At 40.6% G+C, this 14,679-nt stretch overlaps 1 protein-coding gene across 2 annotated transcripts; it reads left to right on the plus strand.

Moving 5' to 3' along the window:
• Positions 1–3,086: 3,086 nt before the first annotated feature.
• On the plus strand, positions 3,087–13,026 carry LOC148353158 (ankyrin repeat and SOCS box protein 9-like). 2 transcript variants are annotated; one of them, XM_088352639.1, is made up of 7 exons: positions 3,087–3,296; positions 4,359–4,438; positions 7,502–7,609; positions 7,687–7,837; positions 9,503–9,637; positions 10,611–10,803; positions 10,868–13,026. In XM_088352639.1, exons 1-7 carry the CDS (start codon positions 3,230–3,232, stop codon positions 10,905–10,907), a joined length of 774 nt encoding a protein of 257 aa, XP_088208765.1. In that variant the 5' UTR covers positions 3,087–3,229; the 3' UTR covers positions 10,908–13,026. The 2 variants fall into 2 exon arrangements, with proteins under 2 accessions (XP_088208765.1, XP_088208764.1); XM_088352638.1 differs by having other exon boundaries at positions 10,611–10,799.
• Positions 13,027–14,679: the final 1,653 nt, after the last annotated feature.

Consider the following 14,679-nt stretch of genomic DNA (forward strand, 5'->3'; position numbering starts at 1 on the left):
TGTGGTCGCCATTCTTCATGATGCTCTCTCCGCTTTAAAAAGACTTGTGAGACTATCACAGTCCAGGTGCATTCATACAGAGACTTGATTATACACAGGTGGATTCCATTTATCATCGTTACTCATTTAGATCAACATTGAATCATTCAGAGACCCTCACTGAACTTCTGGACAGAGTTTGCTGCACTGAAAGTAAAGGGGCTGAATAATTTTGCACACCCACTTTTTCATTTTTTATTTGTTAAAAAAGTTCAAAATATCAAATAAAGTGTGTTCCACTTCATGATTTTTGTCCCACTTATTGTTGATGCTTCCCAAGAAATTACAGTTTTATATCTTTATGTTTGAAGACTGAAATGTGGCAAAAGGTCACAAAGTTCAAGGGGCCCAAATAGTTTCGCAAGCCACTGTAGATTAACATGTTTTTGGTGATCTGTCGATATCTTCCAACTCACTGTTCCAGGCCCCCTATCTTTTTCGTTGTGTCTGACTATCTTTACCTTTTAAACAGCGTTGCCTTTCATAAAATTGTTATTACTTTTCCTTTTGTATTTAACACATACCTTTGAAGAATTATTTTCCCACAGCTACACTTATTACCTTTTATAAATGGTAATGTTTTTTTGTTTGTTTTCACAAATTGTCCTTGCATCTTATTTGCATGTCAAATTCTTCTGGTTTATTGCAACTTTTCCAACTTTAACTCATTCAATGCCACCATAAAAAAATGGATATTTCGTAGCCATTGATGGTAACCTAGCTAAAACACAGTTTTGATGTCTGTCATCAACAGCTTAACTAAAATGAATGTTTGACATCCACAGCAGTCAATGGCAGGCTAGCTAAAACAAATCTATTATGTCTATACCCGTCCATGGCAGAGTGTCACGGTTGCCCATTGCTCCCAATTGGCCCTGCCAGTTTGGCGCCAGCTGCAGCTCGTTGACTGATTGGCTTCCCTCCTGTTTAAGCTCAGTGCTCTCACTTACCCTTTGTCAGTCAGTCAACGAACCCCTACACCCGCAAGACGTGTTTTTTGACTTTGTCAGGTATCAATCCCGTCTATCTTGCCCTGTTTGATATCTGACTCCAGTCACCAGTGTTTGGTATCAATCCCGTCTATCTCGCCCTGTTTGATATCTGACTCCAGTCACCAGTGTTTGGTATCGATCCCGTCTGTCTCGTCCTGTCTGATACCTTGCTACAATCTCCAGTATCAGGTATCGTTCACGTCTATCTTGTCCTGTCTGACATCGTTCCCATCTATCTCGTCTTATTTGATATCGGACTCCAGTCACCAGTGTCTGGTATCGATCCCGTCTGTCTCGCCCTGTCTGATACCTTGCTACAATCTCCAGTATTGGGTATTGTCCCCGTCAACATTTACCTCCTACTTTTGACATTCTTCTGAATAAATTGTGAATTTTTCATGAGGGTTTAAATAGATGTTGTTTTAATTATTTTCTTCTTTTTGCTATCTTGTTATATTTTCATACATATATTTTTGTAGATTGGCTGGGTAGTTAGCGTGAAGCACCAAGGTGCAGAGGTTCAGGGTTAAAGTCCAGCTACCGCAGTCTCCCCGTGCCTGTGTCGGTTTCCTCCGGGCACTCTAGTTTCCTCATTCCAAAATGTCAGCTTAATTGGCCGTTCCAAGTTGTCGCTAGGTATGAATGAGCATGTGAGTTGTCTATATCTATGTGTCCTTCGACTGGCTGGCAACCAGTTCAGGGTGTCCCCTGCCCTTTGCCCGAGGATGGCTGGGATGGGCTCCAGCACACCAGCAACCCCACAGAGGATAGATAATGGATGGATGGATGGATGTTTTTGTAGATATCTCTCCATTTGTTTAAACTGATTTATTTTCTTGTGGTTATCAGATGGCTTCCTAAAAATAAAGACTTCTTCAAAACTTGCTTTCCATTTTTTATGGATATTTAATCCAAATTTCCAGTTGTTTGAAATGCAAAAATGGTCAGTGAGGAGGGCAGGTGAGACTGTACCTCACCTGTCATCATAGAAATATAGAATCTAAAATATATTCAATGGTTATGTTTATGCAGCATGGAGGGGCAGTGGTTAGTGCGTGTGCGGCACAGTTCTGAGGTCATGAGGTCGTGTGGAGTTTGCATGTACTCTGCGTGCTTGCGTGGGTTTTCTCCGGGCACTCCGGTTTTCTCCCACATTCCAAAAGCATGCATGTCATGTTAATTCTGGTCCAAATTGTCCCTTAGTGTAAATGAGTGAGTGAGTTGTCTGTCTCTGTGTGCCCTGCCACTGGCTGGCAACCAGATCAGGGTGTCCCCTGCCCACCACCCGAAGATAGCTGGGATGGGCTCCAGCGCCCCTGCGACCCAACTGAGGGGGAACCGTGCAGATAATGGATGGGTTATATTTATTCAGTGTTGGGGTGCTTTCTTATTTACGACGCAATTTCTGATGTTATCTTTCTAAAACGCTAATTTTCACATTATAATTTGAATATGATTAATGTAATTAGTATGTAGCGTATTACAGTGCTGCGTGTGTACGTAGCAGGAGTGAGGCACAAAGGCAGAGGGCGACAGTGATACCGAGGACTGAGTAGGTGCAAACCTCAGCCCTAAACAATAAAATTAGTGATAGTATTAGCTGTCTAACAGCAAGTCAAGCCATCCAGTATTTTTTTTCTTGCATGGACATTTTTTTTCATAGAAGCAGCCCATAGACTTCATCTATAATATAGGGTAAGACAATAAAAACATTTCTGTGCTACAGTTTACATATTGATTTCTCAGTTTCCCAACCAAACAATGAATAAGATAGAGCTTCATTTATTTGTAGATCTGACTGTGCCTCCCCAGACACAAACCTCACTGCACGTCACACCTTGTCATATTTTACGGACATTTCAGTGGTTTTTCCATTTTTTTAACAGGAAAAAAAGCCTACGACATTCCAGCTGGTTCTAGCACCCCCCTCCCAACTTCTACGGCGTGGTTACACATCTTTGGTATCAAATGTCAACCTGCCTGACAAGCTTCCCCCAATTCTGCGGCTCCTCCATTGGCTGAGCTACACCCTCGCCACTGGGGCCGCCTGCTTCCTGAAGCCCAAATAGCTTTTGTAAGCAGGAAATGACAACACTGCTGTTAAAGACTCGTATTTGAAAGCAGATGTGTTTCAAATTTGTTATCAAAACAAGTGCAAAAAGTCAGTTTTGGGCGGTGCTACAGGGAGAAGAAGGAACATGTCAGGAGAAAGTGAAGAAAGCCAAAGCACCGCTCCTGTTTTCTTCTCCAATCCTCTGATGAGTGGTGAGTAACCAACGGGTGTTGGCTTTGTTTACAGCTAGAGTGTGATGTGAACGTCAGTACAGATGAGTAAAGGGACTGAAGTCCAGTTCACGACGCCGCCCAAAACGGAATATTGCCAGATTGCAACAATTATGTGGAATGTTTCTTCTGTGTTGTTGTCATTGCTGGTTGTCGTGGTGATAGACCAAATTGCATTTGCTTGTTATCGTTCCTCGAGGATGAAAGGAACTCCAGTGACTAATGACTGGAAAATTATACCTAAAGGGAACTGTAGAGTGTCACTTCCCCTGCTGTTCAATTCAGATATATAAGTTGAGGACTTTGTTGATTCGTGGGTGAAAACATTGAGTACATGGTAATTGTTGTAAATATTGAAAAAAAAGCAAGCCTCTTGTTTTGCCTCTGTTATTGGCAGAAGGATGAGACAAATGTATTCAGACGTCACTTTGGCGTTTTCTATTTATAGCATTGTGGAAAATAGTACAAAACAAGTATAGTGCAAGAAGTAACTGTAGGACAGAATGCAAGCTGGTCTCCTAGTGCAAACAAATATCATCCAAAATTAAAATTTGTCGATGAACTATTACACCTTTTGTCCACTAGTTCATTTAATTTTGATATTTTCCTTTTAACCGAAAGTAGCAGTGTTCTGGAGCAAGGGTCAGCAGCCTGTTTAGAGTGGTAAGATGGTGTTTTGTTACTGATTAGTGCGAAGGGCTACGAGATTGATATGCATTTCTAAAATATAAGGCTATTACTATGTTATTACTATGTGATTACTATGTGATTGGTTGGTTGGTTGGTCGGTTGCCTTACCAACTAGGGTCGTAGGGGCACCATTTCCTGCGGTGTGTCTCGTGCAAGTACAGGCAGTAATAAAAAAAAAATATATAGTGTTAAAGTAGGCTCAGTCTACTAAACTAAAACGTTTGCCTTGTGTAGGGAGCTAAGTGATTTACACAGGAAAATAAAATGCTAATTTTTAAGAATATTCTGGAAGAATTGACTTTGTATATGAAGACACTATTTATGTTAATGATTTATTTGCGAACATCTGCACAGATGTGGAAGCGGATTGGAGTCCTGTTCACGACGCTGCCTACAACGGACGCATGCTGGTGTTGCAGAGGCTCATCGATCAGGTGACTCAAACTTCAAACAATTTACTTTCAGACCTCAAACATTTTTCGAAAGTCAACAGAGGTCGCCGAACCGTGTATGACTATCTGCTACAGCAAGCATCACGTTGAGAAATATTTGTTTTTCTTTAGGAGATGATTGTTGGAGAGCAGTGTTGGACACGTTACTGAAAAATAGTAATTAGTTTTAGTTACTAATTACTTAATTTCAAATGTAACTCAGTCACCTCCAGATTCACGGTTCACGGATCCCTTTAACACCTGGGTGTCACGTGACCGGACCAGATCGGAGGCAGGAGGCAGGAAGCATGAACTCATTCGCGTTAACGATCAGTTACTTTTATTAAGGAAATAAAAGTCGTCCAACACTCAGGGACAAAAACAAAAACAGGCTTACAGGCAAACAGGAACTCAGACTAGGAATACTCACAAAACAGGCTTTTACTCAGAACGGGCAAGTACATGTTTCCTCAAGTCAAACAGAACAGAATAATCCCAAGTAATGCAATGAACCCGCCCTTAAGAAGCACACACGCAAATTAGAAAATCTGCTACAGCCGGTGCCAAGGGGGCGGGGCCAGTTGGTCGCCGCAGCGACCATGCTGGACATGACACTGGGTTGTAAGTGGTATCACTTCCTTTGGTGTGTCTCAGGCAAGTACATCCTGACGGTGCCTATCCTTCTCCAGGTTGGTTTTTGGGTGGGGGTTTGCTACCCCACATGAAACTGTCGGACTGGATTTCAGCACCTTCATAATCTGGTCGCTGTTGTTCTCAGTGTCCTCCCACTCTTCAAATAGCCAGATTTTGGCATCGTTAGGAGAAGAATGGAGAAAATAGAAGTCGTTCTGAAAGATATAAACAAATGCAAAAAACATGACGTAGAAAACAAGTCTTTGGTGTATCTCATAATGAATGAGAATTTAAATAAATACGTTTTAAACTTTGTATTTGGTCATTTATTTTGTCGTTGTCAATTAACAATTTTAATCATGGCTCCACATATTCAACAATGTACCATAACAAATGGTGTGATAATGGCTTAAAATCTAATGTATTTTATGTCATCTACATCCCTGGTGAGCTAGTGGTTAGGATTTGGTGTCGGAACCCGAACCGAATCAGGACCCAATCGCGTGATGTTCTCACACAAGCCTTTATTTTATGAGAAATGGGGAGTCATGCACATTAGATAGCCGGTCTGGCGTGGAAAGACCGGAAGCCAGAGACCGACGAGACCGATTCCAATTGCCCGAGTTGATATCGGACAGATGGGGTCGATACCGGACAGGAAGTGACAGACAGGAAAGATAACGGATCAGGATATCGAAAATTAACAGGAGAAACTGGACGGGAACAAAAACTGGAGAAAATAATAAACGGGACGAAAACAGACAGAAACTAAACTGTTACCCTAAATTAAACAGGACAACAATAAACGGAACAATACCACACTGGAGATATCACAGGAAAACAGGATCGAGTCCGAACCCACGTCTTGTGGGGCAGAAATTCATTTGACGGGCTGACCTTGAAGCAAGAGAGAGCTGAGCTTTATATAAACAGAAAGTCAATCTCTCAACGAGCCGCAGCTGGCACCACACGGGCGGGCCCAATTGGGCACAATGGCAACCGTGACACACATGGGGACGGCCAATTGGGTGCCATGGCAACCATGACATTTGGTTGTTTTGCCACTGTGATCCAAGTTTGATTCCAGTTGCATACAGTTTTGTGCAAATGTAGTCAGCAACATTTGTTGATCAAGTAAGGTACTATACTACCTTAAAACCTCGAATATAACGTTCACCCAGACTTAAAGTTCTACTGTAGGTAAGAAAAATGGGCTTTATTTATGGTATATGCAAGAAAATAAGGTATCTTTTTTCCCCGAAGATAAAACAACTGTTATTTAATTCTGTGCAGCCCCGTACGAAACAAACCAGGTCCCGTACTGGTCTGCGGCCCGGTGGTTGCTGACCACTGGTGTAAACAATACAATGTAAAAATCTTTAACTGTGTAAAAATTAAATTACTTAAGAGTGTCAAGAGTGTCAAAAAAAACCAGCCAAATGTCAAATATACAAATACTTTATAACAATGTAAACAAGCCTTTATTTCCACAATATTCAAAAAGGAAGTCAGTGGTGCAAATAAAGTGTAAACGCAATTGGGTCAAATTTGAACGTTATAATGTATGTGTGTACAACCCAATACCATCATCACTAATGCTAAATCTATTTCACCCTGGTCATCCTGGAAGGGGTATTACCACTTGTAAGGTCCCTTCTCAAGGTTTCTCTTTTTCCTCACGCTGAGGTTTTGAGTTTTTCCTTGCCTGCATGTTGGTTTAAGATCAGGTAATTGTGTCATTGTAATCCTGTTCAGTCCTTTGAGACATTTTTGTGATTAAGGGCTAAATAAATAAATATGACTTGACTTGACTTATTGTGATAGTTGAGAATGGTATTGATCCGATCAAAGTACTCACTCAGTATTGAATATATCAAGAGCGTTCTCCATTCTGGACCCGGTGCTGTGGAATGCTCTGCTCCCTGAGATCTGTTCTGCAACCTCACTGTTTAAATCCAAGCTTTAAACACACTTCTATTCTATAGCTTATGAATAACTTAGATTTCATATTGACAATATCTGTGTACATCCATTGGATCCTTTTTATTTAACCATTTATTTTATATTTTACTTTAATTATTTTATATTTTATTTCTAATCTTGCTTGTTATTGCAACATCCATTGCAGCCTGGTCACCATGGAAGAAGGATTACCTCATGTGCGGTCCCTACTAAAGGTTTCTTTATTTTCCTCATGCTGAGGTTTTTGAGTTTTTCCCTTTCCCTGATGTAGGTTTTAGATCAGGGGATGGTGTCATAATACTCTGTAGTTGGCAATAGTCTGTAGTCTGTGCAGCCATTTGAGACTTCTTGTGGTTAAAGGCTATACAAATAAACCATTAGCACACAATTCTGTTATCGATGTGCCTCCCCTGACTGCAAAACACCGACACACTGTCCCTTTAAAAAGTATTTGTCCTAATGCATTGACAGGGAGCGTGTGTGAACGTCAACACCTTGGATCAGGTGTCGCCCCTCTACTGCGCTTGCATGCAGGGACACGCTGCCTGCGCCAAGATGCTCCTGCAACATGGCGCTAATGTCAGTACCAGGACATATTTTTCGAACCCGCCCAAAAAAGATGGTGTTTGCTGGACCTTGTCTCTTTTTGTCAAAAGGTGAACGGCGAGACGCTTGAAGGACGAACGGCGCTGTGGGAAGCGTGCAGCCGAGGTCATGTGACTTGTGTCTCGCTGCTTTTAGGACATGGGGCCAAGCCCCGTGGAGGCAGCACGTCAAACTCACCAATTCACGAGGCTGCTGCCAAAGGTAACAAATAGATACAGGACAATCTATGGCGTCTAAATAAACGAACCCATAGATAAATCGCGTAATACTTAAATTTACAGTATTGCATGACTGCAATTTATTTATACAGAATAATTAAGCAATTTGTCATTTATTTTGTCATTTATTTATTTCTGTTATTTTGGTCGTGTTGTATATTTTGTCATGTATTTACTCTTTTATTTCCTCATTTGTTTTGCCATTTATTATGTTGTGTATTTTGTCATATTTTTTGTGATTTATTTAATCACATATTTAGTTTTGTATTTTGTCATTCATTATCCCGTGTATTTTCTTGTGTATTTTGTCATGTATTTTATCATGTATTTTATCATGTATTTTATCATTTATTTTGTTGTCTATTTTGTCATGTATTTTGTGTCATGATTACTCATTACACTCACCTGTGCCCGCTCGTTTGGCGCCATCTGCTGCTGGTTACCTGATTGGTTCCCCGTCTTTTTTAAGCTTAGTCCTTTCACTCGCCTGTTGTCGGTCCGTCAGCGAACCTCTGTTTTCACATGGCAAGCATTTTTTGACTCTGACTCCTGTCGGTCCGGTTTTGTCACCTGTTTTCCATTCCTCTGTTTCTTATTTCCCCGTTTGCCTCCTGCTACGACCCGTTTTTTGACCCCGACCACGTTCTGATCCCCCGTCCTGGCTAACGACCTCTTTTTACGTCTAACTACGCTACGATCTCCTGCTCCGGAAGATCCACTTCCGCATTCGGAACACACTCCGATCTCGTGAGCGGCTTGCTTCCTGCCTCCAGTGAGCAGCGAGCTGCCTTTCTTCTATATTTCAATAAACTTGTGAGTAACGTTATGCATCTGGGTCCTTATTCTGTTCTGTTTGTGGCATTTTTTGTATATTTTGTTTATTATACTGATGTGTATTTAATCACATATTTTATTAGTTTTTTTTTCAAATGTATCTTTTACGTATTATGTTGAGATTTTTGTCGTGTATTTCGTCAGGTATTTGTCATCTAGTTTGCTGTGTATTTTGCCATGTATTTTGTATTCTAGTTTGTCAAATATTTTGTCATGTATTTTCTTATGTATTTTTCCATTTGTTTGTGTATTTTGTCACAATAAAACTGGCTCACTGATTAACCAATAGATGGAAGCTACTGGACCACCTCCTCATCTGAATAACTTTATGTTGCGATAAAATAAACTACAAAATATAGGCTATTACACGACACAACAAAATCAACGACAATATTAAAACATAAATAAATAAATGACAAAATAAAAACATAAGTAAATTGCATTTATGTCATATATTTATCTACTAGGTGATTTACTCATGTGTTCATTAATTAATTACTGCATATGGTCAATCTATCTATCCATCCCCCTCTCTCTATCTATCTGTCTACCGAAGCCATATCCGCCTATTGGGAGGTGGCTAGAGTCAAGAACACACTCGATCAGTCATTCTTAACTATCCTTCGCCATTCACATCTATCCTTTGCACACACTCATGCATCCTTTAAATTCACTGACCTCACTATTTGTGTCGTATGGTATATATTTATAGGTAGTTGTTCCTGTATTGCTACAAACCGCAGGCTCGATGCTTCAGAGCTCCACCCTGTAGAAAGCGCTGCAAACGCTACACCATGGTGTTTCATTTGTGCAGGTTACCCAGAGTGCATCGAGTCCCTGGCGCTGCATGGCGCCGATCTGGATCAGGACGTGTATCGGTCTGGAACGCCGCTTCACGTGGCCTGCCTTCATCAGCAGCTGACTGCTGTCAAGAAACTGCTTCAACTGGGTAAACTTTTTGATTGAGTCTTGCCATCATGTGGACGTTATCAGGAAAACAAAAATGAGGCGTAAAAATGCTTTTACTCCCTGTAGCATGTCAAGAGAAAGCATTTTTTGTTGTTGACATTATAGCTTTTAAAGAAACTTGAAAAAGATTTTACACACAATGTGATGTACAGTGCTGTTTAAAATAATGGCAGTGCAATGTGACTAACCAGAATATTTAAGATTTTCAATATATTTTTTATTGTTACATGCCAAAAGAGTTACCAGTAGGTGCAGTAGATTCTCAGAAAACAAACAAGACCCAGCATTCATAACAGACACGCTTTGCAATTGGGCAAATTGTTCGAAGTGGTGTGTTGAAAAAAATAGCAGTGTCTGCTGTTGACTGTGTTTTTGTATTTCAAAAAAAGGTATGATTTTAGCAAACCTAATATTTAGTTTCATGACCACAGTTTTTTTTATAACTGCTTATCATCTGTGTGGCATAGAGTCAACCAACTTGTAGTACCTTTCAGTTATGATTCCACTCCATGATTGCTAACAACATTGCACAGATGCATGCGCACAGTAGCATCAAACCGCTCGCTTGATTTGCAACGAAAAAAACGAGATAGAGCCTTCCGCGGCGACCTCGTTTGACTTGATTGATATGCCGTTTCGTGATTGTCGATGTTTACCAGATGGTACCCATCATTGACAAGTTTGCGTTTTTCCGTACAGATTTTCTTGTTGGTCGAACACCTCTTAAAATGCATAATAAGTGTACTTTGTTGACAGGGATGTATTCTGAACAGCACTGTATGTTGTATTTCGTTTTTTTTTATCAGTATTTGTTGCCATAAACGCAGCATTTACCTTTGTTTACTTCTAAAACCATGTTTAGAACACCATGCCATGTTCTCAAACTCTTTCAAAGCTCAGAAGTAATTCAACACATTAACTAAAGAGCTCACTGAGCCCGCTTCCTCACATAGGCGTGACCGTCAACGCAGGCGAGTGCGGTGAGTCGCCCTTGCACGTAGCAGTACGAGCATCCGGGCCTGAGATGGCGTCGCTTCTGTTGGAGCACGGGGCCGACACCTCACTGAGGGACCCTGAGGGCAGGCGGCCCCTAGACGTGGCGACCCCAGGCAGCGCTGTGGAAGAGCTGCTGAGACGAAGAGGCAGGTATTCCAAAATCCTCAAGATTTAGCAAACGTATTCTCACTGTTTTGGGACCGCCTGTCTTCAGGAGTCTCGCTACTGGTCCACCTGTGCCGCCTCCGCATTAGGACCATTTTAGGCAAAAACAGGCTGCGCTGCATCTCTTACCTCCACCTGCCCACAGAACTTAAAAACTATCTCTTATGGAAAGACTGAGCTTTGAATTTCCACGTTTGATACTACACTGTAAAATTACCACTGTTGATTTAACATTCTTAGATAAGGACCTCGTGTTAACACTAAAAGACTTGACTTTTAACTCTACCTCAGTGAACATATGATCTTTATCTACGAGTGTTGAATTAACACCGATTATTCTACTGTAAAGTCCTGGTTTTTACTACCAAGATTAGATTATTCACTGACTGTCTACTATTGCCAATTTTGGCCTTTCGTACATATTCTGACATCTTTAAAGGGACAGTGTGTATTATTTTACAGTTAAACATTGCTGTATTGATAGTGCAACGGAAAATGAGTGCTAAAAAGCACAAGGATGGGGACTTGAAGTGACCAAACAGCACCATTTGTTTCAGATTCTTTCCCCCCAGGCTTTTGCAAGGTTTTTTGGGGGTTACCAATAAAAATAATGTCTCCCTCTAGTTGAAATGAAATGATCTGCATTTATATAGCGCTTTTCAAGTCAATTAAGACTTCCCAAAGCGCTTGAGTTGAGCCTCATGTAAAATAAATTGTAATTTCTCAACCTATGAGAATTTTTTTTTTTTTCAAAAATTAAATTTTATATGATAGTTCACGTATTTTTGCTTAAAGGGGGTGTATGTAACCTTAAATTATTCTACTTGCTGATGCCATCGTCAGGCTGTATTCATAATTGCAGCTCCTTTTGTTGCACATGCCAGTATGTAAAATCCTTAGACGCACTAGAACAAACTTCCGTTTTCATCTTTTTGGGCCTTTGGGTTGGCATGTGGACTTTATTTAAATCACTCCTTCTGTTACTTTCAAATTTCAATCCTAAAATCAAAGGAAACCTCGACCACGCACGAGATATCACTCAGCCCCTTTCAGACCCCGCCGTCTCCTTCCCTTCAGCGTAACGGGTTTGTGACCAAAACAGCGATGATAAATGCAAGATAAAAGCGGATAGGTGTAGTTGAAAAAATGTATATAAAGGCTCTTTAAACTCAGTTGAGTATTGTTTACACATACCCAATAGAGAAAATATTTTATTTACATTTTTAGGGACACCTCAAACTATGCACCCCATATGTATGTATATATATATATATATATATATATATATATATATTTATACAGTGAAGAAAACACCCTGCTATTTTGCTATTTCTCCCACTTAGAAATCATGGAGGGGTTTGAAATTTTCATCAAAGGTGCATGTCCACTGTGAGAAAGAGAAACTAAAAAGAAAAATCCAGAAATCACAATGCTTGATTTTTTTAACAATTTACTTGTGTGATTATAGCTGCAAATCCGTATTTGAACACCTGAGAGAATAAATGTTAATATTTGGTACGGTAGCCTTTGTTTGCTGTTACAGAGGTCAAACGTTTCCTGTAGTTTTTCACCAGGTTTGCACACACTGCAGGAGGGATCTTGGCCCACTCCTCCCCACAGATCTTTTCTAGATCAGTCAGGTTTCTGGGCTGTCACTGAGAAACACGGAGTTTGAGCTCCCACCAAAGCTTTTCGATTGGGCTTGGGTCTGGAGACCGGCTGGGCCATGCTCCAGACCCGCTAGGAGGCCATGCTAGGAGGTTGTTCCCCCAAAACTCACAATTCATGGCCCCAGTCATCCTCTCTTTAATACTGTACTCTCATCCTATTCCATGTGCAGAAAAAGACCCCCAAAGCACGAGGCTACCACCCCTTGCTTCACTGTGGGTATGGTGTTCTTCGGATTGCACTCTTGATTCTTCTTGATCCAAACCCGCTTGGCTGAATTATGACCAAAAAGTTCTATTTTAGTCTCATCTGAACACAAAAGTTTCTCCCATGACTCCTCTGTATCATCCAAATGGTCATATGCAAACTTAAAACGGGCCTTGGCATGTGCTGGTTCAAGCAGGGGAAACTGATATTTTTGCCCATTCCTCCTTGCAAAACAGCTCGAGCTCAGTGATGTTGGATGGAAAGCGTTTGTGAACAGCATTTTTCAGTTCTTTCCACAGATTCTCAATTGGATGGAGGTCTGGAATGTGAGTGAGTGAGAAAGATGAATGACAACCGACTCATGTCGTTTGCGAACGAAACGGATTTGCTAGCCGGCTATCCAACAATCGAGAGCCGGTTCCTTTCGAGACACTATTTGATCGAAATGTATTTTTTCAAGGATTCTTTGCTGTTGCCTTTAAGTATAAAAACGGTTAAAATTGTTTTGTATATTTATGAATACCGTCATTGGGGGCGGCAGTAGCTCAGGAGGTAGAGCGATCGTTTTAGGATTAAGGGATCCCAGTTGGAATCCTGGCTTGTCCGTGTTACATGCCGAAGTGTCCTTTGGTAAGACACTGAAACCCCAATACCCCCAATAAGCAGGTTAGCGCCTTACATGGCTGCACAGATCACGGCCGCTATTGGGAAATGTGAAGCACGATGTAAAGACCTTTGGGAAGTCATTGACTTGAAAAGCGCTATATAAATGCAGATCATTTCATTTCAATTATGTTTTCTATGTTTTTCCGTGTTAAACAATTATGGGTTTATTTTGCTTTATTTCCCCCCTTTTTGAGTTATTCATCCAGCCATTCATTATCTGCACCCTTTATCCTCAGTAGGGTAGTGGGGGTTCTGGAGCCCATCCCAGCTATCTTCGGGTGGTGGGCAGGGGACACCCTGAACTGGTTGTCAGCCAGTGGCAGGGCACACAGAGACAGACAACTCACTCACTCATTTACACCAAGGGACAATTTTGACCGGCCAATTAACCTGAGACGCATGTTTTTGGAATGTGGGAGGAAACCGGAGTGCCCGAACGAAACCCACGCAAGCACGTGGAGAACATGCAAACTCCACACAGGACGTTTGGTAGCTGGATTTGAACCCATGACCACTCGGCCGCAGTGCCACTTAAGTTATTCATAATAATACATAATAAATGGTAAAATATGGGTTTAACAACCAAACAATCTAAAGAGACATTTGGGAGCCGAAAGAGCAGGGCTCTTTTTAGTGAGCCAGGCCAAAAAAGCCGGTTCTCCAAAAAGAGTAAGAATTCCCATCTCAACAACGGATCATCACTTCATATTGTTTACTGTTGATTGTTATTTTCCTAATTTTTTTCACTGATTCTTTTTGTTGCACTTCAAGTATAGGATAAATCTGTTGCCGGTGAGGTGAAATAAATATTCAAAGATTCTATAATACAACTACCTGTCTGTTCATTTCTTTCAAACTGACTCGAATACTGTGAAGAAAATGTCAAATGATTTGACATACAACTTATTTTTAAAGTAACAAAAATAGTTATGTTGTCTGATAACTAGTTACTTTTACTATAGAGTGACTCACTTACGAAGTCAGTTACTTTTTGGAAGAAGTAGTGAGTAAATATAACACTACTTTTTTCAAAGTAACGTGCCCAACAATGTTTACACACTATTTATACTTTAACTTCAGAGCTAGCTTGCAAAGTATCTCACAATCATAGCAGTTAAAAAGACATTCATCATTATTTTTATCGTAGACTCAATCACGTGCGCCCTTTTTTTAAACCAATAATGTCTCAGAAATGTGATTTTAAAAAACAATCATGAAATTAAGATTTAGTAGCGCAAAATTGTCAAATTAGTGCGAACTGCAAACAGAAAGAACAAAAAATATTGATCTCTCTGCGTAAACATGTGTCAAACTCATTGG

This window comes from Urocampus carinirostris, chromosome 14, assembly GCF_059441175.1.
Source record: "Urocampus carinirostris isolate Australia breed hairy pipefish chromosome 14, RoL_Ucar_1.0, whole genome shotgun sequence".
Taxonomy (NCBI): domain Eukaryota; kingdom Metazoa; phylum Chordata; class Actinopteri; order Syngnathiformes; family Syngnathidae; genus Urocampus; species Urocampus carinirostris.